General features: G+C 42.3%; 1 protein-coding gene across 4 annotated transcripts in view; it reads right to left on the bottom strand.

Moving 5' to 3' along the window:
- LOC124718639 (methylthioribose-1-phosphate isomerase) overlaps nt 1–18822 on the bottom strand; it is a 75191-nt gene that overhangs the window by 17470 nt on the left and 38899 nt on the right. For 3 of the 4 annotated variants that reach the window (XM_047244264.1, XM_047244263.1, XM_047244265.1), the window contains exon 5: nt 15468–15624. In XM_047244264.1, the coding sequence (XP_047100220.1) occupies nt 15468–15624 (157 nt within the window). Of the gene's footprint in view, nt 1–15461; nt 15625–18822 lie in introns of all 4 variants that reach the window. The other variant, XM_047244266.1, reaches the window with a different exon arrangement.

Below are 18822 nucleotides of genomic sequence, written 5' to 3'. Positions count from 1 at the left end.
CTACAACAGTACTGGAGCAGGAGTACGAAATGCAGAAGTCGTCTGTATACAGAGAAGGTGAGACGGATGGCCCGACAACTGCTGCTAGACTGTTAATGACCACTAAAAATAGAGACACTCAATACAGAGCCCTGCGATCGGGAGTGGTCCCCAGAGACCCCAATCATACAATGTGGCAAGGATATGATGTCACCAAAGTTGTGTCATATGCTTTACGTAAGTCCAAAGAGTCGGCAATCAGGTGTTGCCGTCTGGAAAAGGATGTTCGGATCAGTGGTAGAGCGACCCTGACAGAAGCCGCCCTGACACGGAGTCAGCAAGCCATGTGACTCCAGGACCCAACCCAACTGCCGACATACCATTTGTTCCAGCAGCTTACAAAGAATGTTGGTGAGGCTGAAGGGGCGATAGCTATCCACATCAAGCGGGCTGTTACCGGATTTGAGCACCGCAATGATGGTGCTCTCCTGCCACTGCGATGGACAGACGCCATCACTCCAGAGCCGGTTGAAGATGACAAGAAGATGTCAATTGTAGTCAGACAAGAGATGTTTAAACATCTGGCTGTGGATGAGATCAGGTCCAGGAGCTGTGTCAGGGCAACGTGCAAGGAAACTGAGGAGCTCCCACTCTGTAAATGGGGCGTTATAGGATTCACTGCAGCGTGTAGTGAATGAGAGGACATTACCTTCCAGCTGCCGTCCGAGTGTGTGAAAGGCTGGGGGATAGTTCTCAGAAATAGAGGCTCGAGCAAAGTGCTCGGCAATCGCGTTTGCGTCGGTATGTAACTCGGCATTTACGGTAACACCGGGGACAGTTGTTCTCGCCTGGTACCCGAAAAGACGTTAAGACATTTGATCTTTGCCCAGACTTGGGAAGGTGGCATATGGCACTCAGTCTCCCAACACTCCTCCTTCCGTTGTTTGATAAGGTAGCGAACACGGGCACGGAGCTGTTTAAAGGCTGTGAGGTGCTCCAGGCAAGGGCGCCACTTATGCCGTTGCTTCGGCAACTTCCGGCGACCACCGAGGGACTGCCTTATGCCACGGGCACCCTGAAGAGTGAGGTATTGCGTTTTCTGCCACAGAAGCAATTGTGCTAGTCACCTGCGCAATCATCACATCGACGTTACGGTGTGAGGGAGATGCAGCAGTGACAGCAGAGGTGAAAGTTCCCCAGTCCACCTTGTTCAAAGCCCATCTGGGCAGGCGTCCGTGCGCCTGACGCTGGGGCAGTGACAGGAAGACGGGGAAGTGGTCGCTACTGCACAGGTCGTCATGTGCTCTTCAGTGGATAGATGGGAGAAGTCCTGGGCTGCAAATTGATAAATCAATGGCCGAGTAACTGCCACGAGCCACACTGAAATGTGTGTCGGTCCCAGTACTTAAGAGGCAGAGGTCGAATTGCAACAGTAAAGTTTTGACATCTCTGGCTTTGTCCGTAAGCATGGTGCCACCTCACAAGGGGTTATGGGCATTAAACTCTCCCAGAAGTAGGAAAGGTTTAGGGAGTTGATCAATCAGTACATCTAATACATTCAGGGGTACTGCACCATCTGGAGGGAGATATACTTTGCAGACAGTTATTTCCTGTGTCGTCCTTATTCTGACAGCCACAGCTTCAAGAGGGGTTTGGAGGGCACATGTTCACTACAGACCGAGTTTAGGACATCAACGCAAACTCCACCTGACACACCATTATAGTCACTACGGTTCCTGTAATATCCCTTATAGCTGCGGAGGGCAGGGGTCTGCATTGCTGGGAACCATGTTTCCTGGAGGGCAATGCAGATAGCAGGTGTAAAGCTCAACAGCTGCAATAGCTCAGTCAGGTGGTGGGAAAAGCCACCGCGATTCCACTTGAGAATGACATAGTGAGACTGGGAAGGCATGGAACATTCAATGAGGCAATTTACATCTCAGAATCACCTGCTGCCACCGATTTATTGCCTGAGCAGTCTATATGCATTGTGTCTGGGGGTCTGGCGAGATTTAGGTCCTCAGTGGACGACAAAATCTCCACTCCATCCTCAGCTGCAGAGCGTGTAGGTAACAGTGGTGTGGGTGCCACCGCAATTTCCTTCGTCTTAGAGGTTTTCTTTTTGGATTTCTCTCGCTGCTCCTTGGGTTTCCCTGGCTTGGAGGACTTCAGTGGCTCAGTCTCTGGGACTGAAGATGAGCATGAAGCCCTAGGACCAGCTGCTTTCAGGCTCTTCAGTCACTGGCGGGTGTCATCTTTCCCACTGGAAGAAACCTGGGAAGGGAGTGACCCAAGAGACCTCTTCGTAGCGAGTGAAGCCAAAGAAGACTTACGCCTCTCCGGCTTAGGACTGGGGACAGACGTTTCCGATGGTTGGGGGGTGTTGCCCCCAAAGTAGGTGGTGCAGGAGCAACAGACAGCAAAGTGCCCCCCCCCCCTCCTCCACCAGCAAGGGGGCAGGTGTAGTCTTCCGGCCCTGAGAGGTGACCTGGGTTGGCAGAGCTGATGGTGCCAGAACTGTTGTAGTGGCGGCGTAAGACGATGTCATACACACAGGATGCAGGTTTTTCCTTTCTTTCTGGAGAATCCTGCAGTCAGGCGAGCAAGGCGAATGGTGCTTTCCGCAGTTGACACAGATGGGAGGCGGGGCACATGGAGTATTGGGACGCGATGGGCGTTGGCAATCTCAGCAAGTGACGCTGGAAGTACAGCGGGAAGACATATGGCTGAACTTCCAGCACTTAAAGCACCGCATTGGGGGAGGGATATAGGGCTTTACATCACACTGGTAGACTATCACCTTGACCTTCTCGGGCAATGTATCATCTTCAAATGCCAAGATGAAGGCACCGGTGGCAACCTGATTATCCTTCAGACCCCAGCGGACACGCCGGACAAAATGTACACCTCGCCGCTCTGAATTAGCGCACAGCTCATCATCGGGCTGCAAAAGAAGGTCTCTGTGAAATTGATACCATGGACCATATTTAAGCTCTTATGCGGCGTGATGGTTACAGAGAGATCCCCCAGCTCGTCAACAGCGAGTAACTCATGTGACTGAGCAGAGAATGCTGTTTTGATCAAGACTGACCCAGATCTCATTTTGGACAAGCCCTCCATCTCCCCGAACTTGTCCTCTAAATGCTCAACAAAAAACTGAGACTCCATCGTCGTGACAGATTCCCCATCAGCTCTCTAACATACAAGGTACCGGGGCAAATAATATCCACTGCCATCCTTAGCCTGACATTCCTCCCATGGTGTAGCCACGGAGAGGAACGATTTGGAGTCATACTTATGTGCGTTGAATTGAGCTCGTGATCTCTTAGAGACTGCTGGTGTTTCACCACCAGCAAGAGATGATGGACTACGCTTCATTGCATGTCATCCGCCCTGATGCCACCCACTCCGACCAAGGGCCCTCCCCAAGGGCGCCACCCAGACGCAGCAAAGGCCACCTGGCAGGATGGCCAGTGGCGCGACTCCCGATGCCCCAGGAGGATGGGCATCTACCACTTGGCATACGTGGGGAGTTAACGGTGCAGGCATCAGCACAGTGATCCCTGTGTGATCAGGGGGCTACAACCAACGGTGTACATGGTGGCCCCACCACAACAGACTGGCTACCACGCTGGATATCAGGTGCAAAGAAGTCATCGGTCATCGTCGACACAGAAATCGACACTGCATAGTGCATGGTGGAAAACGCACCCAGGAAGGTATCCTCGCCCAAGAGATGGAGAATGGGCAGGACTGCAACGCAACAACAAGAAAGTGGGTTAAAGATCTCAATGCACCATGGACACGATGCACATCGCAAGGCGCCCTTCCCCAATTGGCTCGCTCTTCGGGAAAATTTTGAAGAATGGAGGTCAAACCCTACAGGGGACCATCACATAAATGCCGAAATGTGTGAAACTCCTTTTAGTCGCCTCGTACGACAGGCAGGAATACCTTAGGCCTATTCTAACCCCTAGACCCGCAGGGGGGGGGGGGGGGGGGCTGAGGATTTATAAGATTTCACAACTCTTGTAAAATCCTCAGCTATATTTGGTCTGGAAAGATTGTTTGTAGTGTGGTGCTTCAGCAGGCCTTCTACAACATTACAAGGCCCCTTCCCCTGACCAGTAGCTCTGTATACCGAGTCAGTTAGCACAAGCAACTTACTCAATTCAAACAGCTGGTAACAGTTTTTAAAATGACTAGGAGCACCATCAGAAATAATAATGATCTTCTCTGCCCCCGTTTGCAGTTGAAGAATGTTTCACATTGCTAGCAAAGCATGTGCTGATTCATGTCCTGTGTCATCACTTATAACTGCGACACTTGTGGTCTTGTTTTGGAAATATGTCACTCCAGTAAAAAATTCAAACCTAGCCATTACTCCAATGATGCCCTTGTACTTCTTGTAGGAGAATTACAGACCAGTTCTCATCAAAATCACAGTGAAGCACTAAACATTGTTTTTCAGCCTGTACACGCCCTTTCACTTCTACAATGTGGTTGTGTTGCAATTTCTTAAATGCTGGTGTGTTACTGCTTTCACTGACCATTTATCCAGTTGATCAATGAAACTGTCAAAGGCAGCAGTTTTCTTAATTAGTTTATTTTCCTCCCATGTCACATATGTAATTTGTGCAGAGTTATCTGCTACATCTTCCAGGCAAAGTGTCTTTACAGGCAGTCCTCCCTTTCCAGGGCAGTCACCACATTCTTGAAACAAACAAATCTCTCGCTTTACGGCACAGACTACTAATGACTTCAAACGCCCAACCGAGGTGTCATATGCCACGTGCTCCAGTAAGTTATTCAAAGTTAACGCACAAAGTTAAAAATTCGCACAGCACACACATAAACAGACATCTCTAGGTGGTTGTGGAACTACCCACTTAGGTCATAGTGCATAAAATTTTGATCTTCCAATATGTGAAGTTGTATAGTTGCTCTTATAAATTGCAAAGGTTTCTTTAATACTGCCAGTCATGTGCCTCTTCACTTTCACAACTTTTTGACCTTCAACTGTTACAGTTAAAGTGTCTTTTTTGTTGGCACTCTGGCAAGAACAGTTCAATTTCTCTTCCAGATAAAATGACTGCACTATTTGAAGTTGAGCTGCTTCTACAGAATGACCATAACAGGGGTCTGGTCTTCCAAAGACTCCTTTTACAGACCTCATATTTCTTGTTTGTTTACCATGTGCTTTGATACTGATGGAACATGGTTCAAAATTGTTACCTTTGAAAATATTTCTGGAATAATAGTTAAAACTTGCACCTTTTCACTGTAGGATGCACAATATTCAACAGCTTACATGATAATTGTGAAAAATTCCTGGCAAGAGTGCTATGGTTCATTTTCTTCTGAAGATGGTTTCTACTTTGAAGAGTGTGGTCGGTTTTGCTGTAGTGTATTCATCCATAGCTTTAGTATTTTCTCTGCACTTTCTTGATGCACGAGAAGAAATGGTTTACATTAATTTGCCAGCCATTTTCTTTCCTACGTGCTCCACTTACTAATTCTGTCATCTGTGGTATTGCTATTTTTAATCATCATCATAATAGAACAGCTGAGAAATTTTAGTCTTTGTTGTCACAAATATTTGGCCGTTTCTTCCAAATATGTTGTGATTTCTGAGGTTGTGGTTATCATAGGACTTGAAAACGCAACTGTTTTTATTTGAATACATATCAGATTTCACTTCTATACTGACGTAAGAATGTTACAACGTCTCTTGCTTACAAAGACACTGTGTGCCTGCCGTTCTTTCATTGGTTGCGTAGCACCCTTTCACTCAGGTCACGTGCCACAGCGAGCGCCAACAACTCTGCAGCACGAAACGTGTAAGTGAGCCACTGGGTCCATATCGAGACATTTAGAGTCTTCTGCAGACATGACTACTATTGTTGAGTATTTGTCCAATTTTAAAGTCAATTCAGCTACTACTACAGGCAATCTGCAGTTTACATGTGGCAGATGTTCCTATAAAGCCAAAATATACAGTATAGATTCCAAACACTGGAAATATGATGATTTTTTGTCCACTTGCTACTCTCCACCCCCCACTCATAGTAGTTCTAAGCCAAGCTGGTGTCACTGTTCCCCCTCCAACCCTTCGGCAGTGTTGTGCCTGAGCAGCCTTGAAACAAAAATTTTAATATTCTAGTGTGCAAGCCACCTGTAGCAACAGCAACTAATGCATAAATAAAAAGTCACCAGTTTTCACTCGTTCTGTGAACTTGTGATGTCTGTTGATACTATCTCCACGACAGGTCTTAGTGCTGTAATTTATTCTCATGACAAGTAGTTTAATATGATTTATCTCATTTCTTAGACATTTCGTTCTGTATTAATTTTCCTTATTGTTTCATCTGAGCGTCACCATCATGTTTATTATTCTGAACCCAGAATCAACTAATATTTTTTGCAGGACAACATTCCTGCTTTGGAATGTTACCTTTACTTAAAAAGCAGCATTAATGTTTGTGCACTTTTACTGCAAATCTGTTCAAATACAACAAGAGTTTGTAAATGACAGAATTTAGTGCCATTTACTCCTGTGTTTCACAAAATGTCAATAGTTAAGCAGAGCAACAGATTGTTACAGAGGCTAGTTCACAGTTTCTCACACATCCCTCACATTAGTGCTGTGCGAGTCAAATGTCAAGTGAGCAGTCAAGCAATATCGATACTACTACTGAGCGCTTCAGGAAATCTTCAGCCTGTTCGAATGAGAGTGTCATTTGCCCAACACTGACCTTCGATTCTTCAAAATAAATCCTCATGTGACCTCACTGACAAAGTTTCATCTGTAAGACAACCCCTACACACTCTATTAGGCAACATAAAACTGTTAACTTCAGCAGCAACAGTTTAATCTGTGAATAGATGATGACCCTGAGTTTTTTGAACGACGAATTTGGAAAAAACCTCATCTCACAATTAGGTAAATACCATATTAACTCGAATCTAAGCCGCACTTTTTTTCCAGTTTTTGTAATCCAAAAAACCGCCTGCAGCTTAGAATCGAGTGCAAAGTAGGCGGAAGTTCTGAAAAATGTTGATAGGTGCCGCCCCAACTAACTTCTGCCGTCTAATATATGTAGCGCTACACAGGCACGCTTTGCAGCCATAAAGATAAATACTAGCCCCAAAACCTCTGCGTCAGTAAAATAAAAAAAAAAAAAAAAAAAGAAAGAAAGAAAGAAAGGTGGAAAACGAGCTTTTTTTTTCTCTGCTCAGAGTTTCGACCACTGCATTTTCATACATTATACAACCAAGTAAATACGAATTCCGTATAGTTCATCTTCGAATGTAGCAGCATCTCAATGTACTATGAAAATCCGACTGGCAAGATTGTTTGGGATGTTTGTCAATATGGCCAACTCTACGTTCTGAACTTTTCCCCTATCTGTGAGAAGACTTGGTTGTTAATAGGAACTTTTATGAATTGTGAATCACATGCAGTATTCTCTTCACCATAAGAGTACCAGTAATACGAATATAAACATTTTGCCATGTATTCTTTCGTGTTTTCTGCTATCTCACTTAAATCCTGTCTGCCTAATAAACTACGAAACTAGTTGAGACAACACCAAACGCGGAACAATATACACATCATGTCATGTTTATATTCGTATTATTCTTATGCCTAATAGTGATACAGTCAGAAATGAAGCACAACAATTGACTAGATTTTTAAATCTAAGGTGACTAATTTCTGTGCAGAATGTAATGTACTAAAGAGGCGTCTGCAAAGATTTTCAAATGGAGAAAAATTTTCGCCAAACTCTCGTTCAGATCATCATCTATCATACGCAGTTTATTATTTGGTTCTTGTTGATCATGATAAAAGAAAGCAGCAGTGTAAGTAACAACAAATAGCAGTCTCTTGCCATTGTTTCGCTAATGAGACGATTCCTCTCTTTTTTTTATTAATTGTAAGCGCGGTAGCGTGCACAAAAGCAAGCCATGCCGCGAGCAGCGACAGGCCATAAACACGCACTATCACAATGCGACAAACAATGCATGACACAGTACAATAATGCATTTTCAGCTTAGAGTGTCGTAAACACATATAACAAAGAGAACGGCACTTATCAGATCAAAGAAAAATAAGCAATGAATTCAAACCAGACGAAGTACGTGAAAAAGGAAGGGTACCCGTATAAATAAGGACGGAGCGCCTGACGTGTAGCAATGGCTACCTGGTAAAGCTTAACTGCTAAGCTTACGATTCGAACCAAACAACTGTAGCTGTATCAGCATTCATTCGACCTAAATTGTCTCATATTACAATGGACCAACTTTGTTTCAATTTGGAGGTGCGGCCTAAAACTTTTCTCTCCCCTTGAGTTTCGAGTCTCAAATTTCAGGTGCGGCTTAGATTCGGGAAAATTTTTTTTCCTTGATTTCGAGTCTCATTTTTCAGGTGCGGCTCAGATTCGAGTAAATACGGTATGGTAGTTTTGCTGTATGAGGTGTAAAACACTGACAAGCAGGGCAACAGATATTTCCCCAACGATATTTATGTAAAAGAACTTGCATTTACACATTGTACGCACGAGTTGACATGAGATTCCCTACGCTCCCAAGCACCACCAAAGAAATGCATCTGATCTAGAAAAAATCCCAAGCAATTCTGATCTTAAAATTAGGTAAAAAGGAGACAATCCTAAAAGCTATATCACTACTGTGACACTTATGCAAAGTTCTTGAAATAATGCTGCTACTCCTCAATCTTACAGAGATAATCTAGCCATCTCTGAACCGAAAACAGGCCAGCTTGACGTACAATGAAAGCATTGAAATTAATGTGGCACATCGAGGATTGTTTCGAAAACTGACAACTCACAGGGGTCACCTTTCTCGACCTTTCAGCGGTAAAATACAGTCAACTACTAACTACTCTTACAAGGGGACAGTGCCTACACCTCATCACCAATTTATCTAAAATTTATGGTGCATGCACGGCTTGGCCACAGATGAGAATGATAACAATGGAAGCTCCAGACACTAAGCGTTTAGACAAAAAAAATCATTTTCGGCGTGGGTCAGGCGAGGCATGAGAGACTTCTGTGTATGGTGAATGGAAAGTGTAATGAATGATAATCAGATGGTTGTGGCTTAAAGAGTCCCTATGGAGTAACTTTCTTTCCTTGTTTTATTTCCAATTTTATGTTACTTGCACTGCAAATAAATCAAAATAATGCTCAGTATATTGTATTTATAAGAGTTTCATGGAAGGCATGAAAAGGAAAAGCAAGGGAAAATTTGCAAACAGATTTTTAGAGAGGGATTGCAAGGTGTACAGGAGAACTTACATACTTTCTTAATTTTACAGCTGATGATTTACAAGAGCTGGGGTGATATTCACTGTAAAACCAGGGCACTGTAGCGAAGATGCAAAGATCTACCTATTGACTTTCGTGATCATTCAGTTCACAACATGTTGTGAGAATGAGACATTCAAAACAATAACATTCATGGTATACTTTCATAACATATACGTTACAATATGCATGCAGACACTGAAAGAATTAATTTCAAAAATTACCACACTGGAAATGTATTGGTACGCCTTCACCCACCCCGAAAGTAAGACGTCCGAAAGATTGTCAAGCAAGAAACAAGCTGGAGCCAGTCAGTAATGAATCCAATAACTTATATATTCACTAGTGTTCATTAAGAAGTTTCAGCATCATAAGTTTATTTTTATAATCTCTCACAATTAGTTGCAAGAGATGATCATAACTAGTGACCGTGGACAGTCATTCTAGTGAACAATCTAAAGCAGTAGCTCATAGAACTTATGTCCCATGAATAAACGTTGTTTCAAAACACCACCACACTGAGGGCTTCTTGAAATGCATCGGTATTGGCAGAATTTGTTGTAATAAAATGACAAAAATGTCATATTGGTGGTTGAAAATGCTCTTCAATTGAAGACCTTGTTGGTAAAAGAAGCGTCCCAAAAGAATTACCTCATAAATTTGCTTTTATATTTTATAGATGACAGAGATAAAGTTACCTTTCTTTCTTTGCAAATGTGTCAGTCTTTTATTCTAGTGGTAGTTTGTGTTACCAGATGATCAATGTGTCTTGAATATTCAGTCCAATTCATGTCTGTTAGAGAGAGAGAGAGAGAGAGAGAGAGAGAGAGAGAGAGAGAGAGAGAGAGAGATTTCTTATATGTACATAACATTGAATATCACACTTCCATTAAATTAATACAAGAGATAAAGCAAATGGATATAGCAAGACATGAAGCAGCTACTTCACACTTTTTAATTATACACTTTTAACCACTAGACCATGCTGAACTTCTGAAACTTTTGACTGTATCCTGTAACTTCGAAGTAACGTAGGCTTTAGCTGCCAATATTTCATTAATCTACTTTTATTATAAGAAATCATATCAAGAACAGATTTTTGTAAATTTCCAATGCGTCTTTGCCTCAAAATGGTATACTTTCATAACATATACATTACGATATGCATGCAGACACGAAAGTTCTTTTAGTGATCAATATGGCATTGTTCATTATTTTATTATAACAAATTTTACCAACACAGATGTGTTATTAAGAGATACTACTCTAAGTGTTCTGAAACAGCATTTACACATAGGACTTAAGTTATTAAATAAACCCACCAAATAAAGGCTTCAACTAAACAAGACGAAATCCAATATGACGTCTTCCTACCTCCGAACAATCACGAAAGTCGACAAAGAGCTTCTGCCATTTTTTATACAGCGTGTGGTGTCAACACGACATCTCATTACCTTCAGATGCTGCGAGTTTGTGTTACCCACACTCCTGGACGAACAGAATGTGAAAAACTGCCGACACCTGCAGACTACCACCCTACTCTCGCTGTGTGAGCTGTGTCCAAACACCTACATAATGGGGGCCAGCACAAGCACATTACAGATAGCCAGATTTTGTTCCGAGATAATATGATTTAAAATAATGTACGGTTTTTAAATAAACCAATTAAGTTGCACAAAGAAGTTATTTTCATCAAACTCTAGTAACTGTTAACAATGGTTTATTCAGTATCCCCACCGACAGAATCACAGCAGAGGCAGATGAGCTGGGACTGGAGGCCCAGCAGGCAGAGCAGAAGCCTGTCACAGATGGCACACTCGACACACTGTACGGGCAGACCTGCTGGCGGAGGTGTTTACCTGCGGGTGTTAGTAGGCCAGGCAGGCCATTGCTCACTCAGAGAGTTTGGCTACTGCGGGCCTAACTTAGTGTACGTGCCGAGTGCTCAGTCATTAGCCGTCCGTGCCAGTCGTGCGGGGGACTGATGACCTCAGAAGTTAAGTCTCTTAGTGCTCAGAGCCAGTCGTGTGCCGAGTTCTTCCAGTGCTCGTCTATATGTAGTTTGGACGCTCTCCTTCCCGTACGTTGACTCGCACAGAGAGTTCTCTCCCCCCCCCCCCCTCACGGGGCTCTGATCCGTGGCTATTATTGAGCCACTATCAGCCCGTGTAAGTAGCTGCGTCAACTGTGTAGTGAAGTGGCACTCACTTTTCAGGAGGTACAAAAAAACATTGCATTTCTTAAAATAATGCTGAAATTCTGTTTTTCGCCAGTTTCCATTATGACAAATGCAGAGAAAAGAATGCCAAAGTACTGTAGACAATCGTGATATGTTTTCTTGATGTTGGCCAACTGTATCTGCTATATAGTACACATTCTGAAAGATTTCTTCTCATGGTAGGAGCAGTAGAAAACACCTTAGGCCATGCATTTTCTTATCACTTACAGACGTGTCGATTATTTTCTCTGTTTAAAACATCACTAATAACATAAAATGTTAAAAAAGCCCATATCTTTTGTACATGTGGAAGTTTCTCTGATACAATGGCTGCATAACGACACTGAAAATGCCAGAACATGTAGAGTTTCTCTATATGATCGGCCTATGCAATTTCATCTCAAATCGTACAGGTCATGTCAACTTGTGGTCATGAATTTCTCTGGAAGAAATGTATATTAGACTCCTATATCATAAGTGTTAAGAAATAAAGTATTGTCATTTTATCTTAATTTTTTAAAGTGGTAAGGCCCTATGAAAAATATATATTTTCGTGAATAGTTCTTAAACAGTAGAGAACAAAAAAAATATATCTAATAAACCAAAAGTACTGGAGACTTGGCAGACGTCTTGCATTAAAGCTCCCTCTTAATGTGTTGAAGTAAAATCAGCCACATCAGAGAATATTGACACATTAGCTCTTCACATCAACTTTGCTAAGAACTGGTCTGTTGCTTTGCAGAACAAAATTCAAAGTTACCTTTGGCACAAATCAAAGGTATTCAATATTCAATATTCAATGAGTTGCTCACTTCCTTGGAACATCACACTGTTCTGCTAATGCCAGTGATGATCTCATTCACGACAGTGCACATGTGTGCTCTGTTATCAGCATGATAATTGATAACATAGCATCTAGAGGCCATGCATTTCCTGAACATGTGTATGTAACTGATGGTGCAATATCTCATTTTAAAAACCTCTTTCAGCTTTATGAGCTTGGTCAACTCTGTAGTATAGGAATTAAGACAAAAAACTGATATTTTCAGCAACAGGTCATGTAAAAAGGACATGTGATGGGTTCGGAGGTATCTGTAAACATCTTGCAACAAGGTCTAATCTCCATCATGAAGCTGTTGATGCTTACGAGATGATACTGGATTTGTGCACACCGTATTAACAGTAGTAACAAACATGAAACTCTTAATTCTAAATGAAAGTACATTAAGGAAATTCTGTTAAAGAGAGAGAGAGAGAGAGAGAGAGAGAGAGAGAGAGTGGTCAGCCATAAAGCCTGTGGTAGGAATTCAATCAAGTCATTACTGGGTTGCATCCCGGTGTGGCCCATACATTGCAAGAATGAAATGCAGCCTGTTACTGTGTGTGAAATGCAGAGACCACAGCATACATTACAAGACTTTGTAGTGAGCCACTTCATTTCTTGTGTGTATGATGATCAGTGGTGGGTAGAACAGATACCGGTAATAAGGGTCTCTCATGAGCTGCAAGATGTAACTGTCTCCTTTATTACTCCTCATAATCCTACTAACACTTTCAAATGGCCCCCATCAAAAATCAGTGTGCAGTTCCCATTTCCCAAGAACTGCTCTTGTTGGATCATCCTTGTCCGTGTGCAAATTCAGCTCGGCTTCAATAAGAAGCAGATGATAAAACCAAAATAAATCTTTTCAATAGTGCAGTGTTGACTGTTACATTTTAGGCAATTTTAATTCATGGAAAGTCGTGAAGGAGTAAAATCATGACAAAAGACAATAATAATTTGTGAATACTACCATAAAAAGAAAAATAGGTATAAATATTCTATATTTCATTTCTGTTATAAAATGTTTTTGAACAAAATTATGAATTTTCCCAATCATAATGTTGTGAAGTAATTATTCTGATTCAGAAATACCAGTTTTGCATGACATTTACTTAAAATCAGTAATCAATTTAAATATTTAAGTGTCCATGATTTTCTGACCTTTCAACCTTGAAGGTATACCTAGGTCTACCTTAAAAGTTTCTCACATTTTGTTGAGACAAGTATTGCCCACTCTGATTGCACATTCCCTGAGCACAATGACCAACTACCACATCATGAAATTTTTAAACATTTAGGATGGGGGTTTGGAGAAAATAATTTCTAAATAACCAAAAAATTTCAGATTTTTTCATCTGTATGTACAAATATTTTTACAGTTTAAGAATTTTATGCATTAATGTCATAACTGACAGTTAGCAGTTCTTCCACTTTGTCTTTTCTCAGAACAGTTAAAATACTGTGACTATTCATATTTTCGAGACAATTTTGAAATTCACAAAAAAGCTACAAATTTAAAAAAAAGAAAAAAAGCTATGAAGGGGGTATGTATTAATCATGTTTCATAATATTGGGAACAAAGCATTCATTGAAAATAAATTCAGATCTCTACCACTTTTGGTTTCTTTATTACAATTTTTCCTTTCGTTACGACATTTTCACACACACACTCATTTACAGAGGTCTGTAGCATTTTAACAAATCATCAGAAAATCTAAATATTGTAGTTCTGGAGAGCCATCTTGTGGAACTTCAAGATATATCTTTTTCAGCAAACTTTGAAATAGTGATGTGACACATTCATTCACTCTTGACCTGTGTGATCCAAGATTGCCCAACATGTTTAAAAAAATCATAGGTAACGCAATTTCATCAAAAAAAAGAAAAAAAAAAAAAAAAAAAAAAAAAAAAAAAAAAAAAAAAAAAAAAAAAAAAGGGGGACATGCGGGGGTTTCTCAATATTCCCATTCATTTGTGGGGAGTACAGCTATGTAAACAACTACTCTGTGTACTCCATCATGAGGGAGAGGCTTCAGGGACGCGAAAGACAGGTTGTACACTACCTGGAAAAACTGCTTCTTGCAGGCTACTTTTCTAAAGTATGCTAAAAAACAAATTGTGACTAGTGCTAATCTACTCACATTAATAATTATATGTATTTGCAAGAAAGCATTTACTTTGAAAATGAAACACCACTTCAAAGGCTACTACACTAATCAACTTTTATCTGTATGTAACTTTCAGCAGATCACTATTTGCTGTCTGTACAGACTAACTGACAATTGTAGGTACAAACAAAAGGAAGGAGTAGAGAACAATGAAACAACTAAATAATCCTAATAAACTTGGGTCCAGAAACAAAATGCTACACATGGCCATCATTGGTGTGAAGGTAGGCTCTACTACACATCCACACTAATGTCATGTTGCACATGACCGCCATTCATGTGAAGTTAGACTTCAGCACACATCTGCATTGGTGTGTGTACATATTCAGAAATTCCAGGTGCATTCTGAATGCACCGACAGCATGCACAATGTGTTTCTGGAGTTCATCGACACTATCAACTGGTCTGAAAAATACCAAGGATCTCAAATATCCCCACCACCCTCCACACACTTGTGCGCAAACACACACACACACACACACACACACACACACACACACACACATTCCAGTGGGTTCAAATAATGGGGCACAGGAGGTAAGGTATTCATGAGTCACAGACGAACACGCTTCTTGTCAAAGATTAGTGCTACATATTCCCCAACAGCATCATAAAAGTGTCTCACGACACACGTATTCTTTCACCACAACTATCATCATCCAAATAGCCCATTAGTTTGTGTTGTAGGAAAGAGATATACATGTGACTACTAAGTCAGCCAAGAAGGAGATGTAGCCGTATCCAGGAAACTGTCACAGTTTCCGGACTTAAGCTTATTAGGATTATTTCCCATTTTCACTGTCATCAACTCATCTCTTTCACTTGTACCTATAATAGTCAAACCCATATATACCCAGACTCAAAATCTATTCGATACTAAAACTAGAAGTAAAACCCAATAACTGCTTGAGATTGAAATATACAAAATACTTAAATATACTCACACTAACCTTGTGCCGCTATGCGAACATCTCCCATGTGTGTCATCTCCTTCTCTGGTCTTTCCTCTATAACAATTCGCTCACCACTAGGGATGCTGAAGTCGATGGACGTAAGAGGCGCTGCTACGAAAAACGGCACGCCGTGGTACTTTGCTACCACAGCTATCTGAAACAGTTTTGCAATGACCATAGTGCTAAATAGTGCTGTAAAATATTATGCTTGTATTTTATACATGGGAAATGGGATAGGGTGATAACGAACAATAATTTACAAAAATGGGACAAAGGATTTAAGATCCGTATTTCCAGACTGGGTATTTGTTACTTATGGTCTTCAGTCTGAAGACTGGTTTGATGCAGTGCGCTCGCTCGCTCTCTCCCCCCCCCCTTTATCTCCTTGTGTCGGCTATAATCTGCAATCAAATGCCAACCAGGACTGCTCATCCGTTGCTAACGTGGTATCCCACGTAGCAGCGAAAGTGTAGTTTCAGGTAACCAATGACAATGAGAGATAACAGTCTGCTTTTACCACTAAAACTCAAACTTCACTGCAGAAGACTGTTATCGAAACAAACATTACGAAATATTGCTAGTAGAGGTTAGCTATGAACAAAGCGATCGTAATTTTAACAGATTGTCGATCGTCGTCTTCTCGGATACATTACACATCACGGGGATGTGGTTAGGTTAGGACACGACTTTAAATTCAGGGCTACAAGATCCGTTGCCTCCCACAGTTCAGTCACTGGTCAATTAAAATCACATTGACAAATCATTTTTCATTCCTGTCATACACTGCGGCAACCACTTCCATCATTCTCCCACGTTACACATTAATAGCATTCGTACATCACCAATACTTGAGCGGTAGATGGCAGTGGATGTGGCAACGCTGTATCGGCAAGTGACAGACATCAAATGTAAAGTAATTTTAATCTGACTATAGACTGACAAATCCCACGAATGTGTCTCGATTTTTCTTAACTGTCCACTATGACATGTGAAATTGCCCTTGCCTGGCTCCATATAGGGCATTTTCTTGATGTGGCGTATCCATACTTCAACACCACATTTTAAATGATTTGAGAGGGGGGGGGGGGGCGCATCTGCTATCTTTTAGAAACGTGTATGGGCTGCATTGAGTCCAGTTTTCTTTATAAACTGGTAGGCAAATAATTTTACAGCAATGGCTCATTTATTTATAGTCCAGTGATAAGCAACAATATACACTGACTTCAGCTGAAACGTTTTAACAACTGATTATCCCATATGACGTGTGTTTTGAAGCTGAATGTTGAAACTTTAGGGTGTACCTCTGTATACGCATTCTGAAAGAATGACTTTATGAAATGAGACAGAGAGAGTGATCTAGGTTTGTCATTTGGACAGCAAAATAAATGACAATGTCTGAAGTAAAGCATATGAATGAAGTCTGTACAGTCAATAATAAAAGCATTTCTGAGAAAGTGAAATTTATTCAAAACAAATTCACTGAATATCTCGGCATCATCGGCTGTGTTAGGTACAGCTATACTGCCTACTAGTGACATCACAATTTGTGCCAGACTAGGACTCCGACCCAGATTTCCCACTTACCATGAACGGTCACCTCAACCACTTCAGTTATCGGTGCACGCCTCCTGGACAGACTCAAACTTCCACATGTCACACTGTCTACATCCTTATACCATAGCCTCCTACATTTATCATTTAATGCTCACAGTTTTACTCTGCATTCCCGTACCAGTCAAAACGAGACTACGAGGAACTGTAAGGGGTTTGATTATCTGTTATCTGAAATTAGAGACACTGTACCCGAGATCATTCCCAACCCTACTCAAGTGTCGGCGAGTAATCCGACCGACCATCACAATATCCTTGTCCCTCCCTGTATCACTTCCAATCCCTACGGAAGACTCGGGTGCAAAACGTGCCCAATCCACCACGTCGCAGTTCCTATTCCGGTCCCGTCTCAGGCTCGCCCTACCCCATCAGATGCCGGGCCACCTGCGAAAGCAGCCATATCGAGTACCGGCTCTGCTGCAACCGTCGCTCAGCTTTCTGTATCGGTACGACTACCGACCGGCTGTCCGCCAGTACGGACAACCGCCGCCAAACGGTGGCCGAGAGCAAAGTGGACCACCCTGTGGCACAACACGAAGCCGTACGTGATGTGCTCGATATCAGTGGCTGCCTCACAGCCTGGGGCATCTGGAGCCTCCCCTCCACCACCAGCTTTTCTGAACTGTGCAATGGGAGTTCACACTCTCTGCTTCCAAAGTCATCCTGGCCTCAACTGCCAGTAACCTACTATACTGTCCCCACAGTTGTCGCTGCCTCTGTCCCGTCACCTCCTCCCTATTCACATCCTCTCACCCCCACTGTGTGCCACTCTCCTGTCTTTCCCCTTCCCTGCTCCTCTCTCCTCTACTTTCCTTTCCGCCCCCCCCCCTCCCCCCGCCAATGCCCGCTTTCCCGCCCCCACAGCCTCCCGATGCTGCACAAGCCGTGTCCTGCCACCTCTAGTCCCTGCAGGCACCACCTTGCAGTGCCAATTCTTCTTCCCCCATCCGTATCCTGCTATCCCCTCCCCTTCCCCACTACACTCCAGATTGCTGCTCCCATTTGACGTGTTTCTGTAGAAGCCCGATCGGAGTGGCCGGAGATGGATGGCTCTGAGCACTATGGAACTTGACATCTATGGTCATCAGTCCCCTAGAACTTAGAACTACTTAAACCTAACTAACCTAAGGACAGCACACAACACCCAGTCATCACGAGGCAGAGAAAATCCCTGACCCCGCCGGGAATCGAACCCGGGCGCGGGAAGCGAGAACGCTACCGCACGACCGCGCACTGCGGACATCCGGAGACGGAGATCCTGTGTGTGAAGCGTGCTTGCTCGTGTCAATGTGTGTGCATTTTTCTTTTCTGAAGGAAGCATTTCCCGTCTGCAACTTGACGCGTCTCTTTACGTTGAGCAGCAATCTGACCTTTTCGTAATACTGTTGATATTCCGACCTAGACTTTCCACTGTTTGTATAAAAACTTAAATCAGTTAAAATAAAACGTGGTGCCGAAGTACGCATACGCCACATCAGAAAAATGCCCTATGTAGACCTGGGCATGTGAAATTTTTCATATCTTAATTAATAAGTCAAAAACAAAAATCTTAGTTGCAAGCAAACAAAATAATCAAGCAATTACGAATATAAGGCTGAATGGAGAGAAGCTGAAAGAAATACAAGACTTTGTCTATTTGGGAAGCAGAATAACATCAGATGGTCGTAGTAGGAAAGATGTAATAAGTAGAATAAATCAGGCAAAGATTGCATTCTATAAAAGGAAAGGACTCCTCACATCA

This window comes from Schistocerca piceifrons, chromosome 10 (genome assembly GCF_021461385.2).
Source record: "Schistocerca piceifrons isolate TAMUIC-IGC-003096 chromosome 10, iqSchPice1.1, whole genome shotgun sequence".
Taxonomy (NCBI): domain Eukaryota; kingdom Metazoa; phylum Arthropoda; class Insecta; order Orthoptera; family Acrididae; genus Schistocerca; species Schistocerca piceifrons.
Note: the sequence above shows the minus strand (reverse complement) of the source record. Positions and strands in the feature narration are given on the sequence as shown.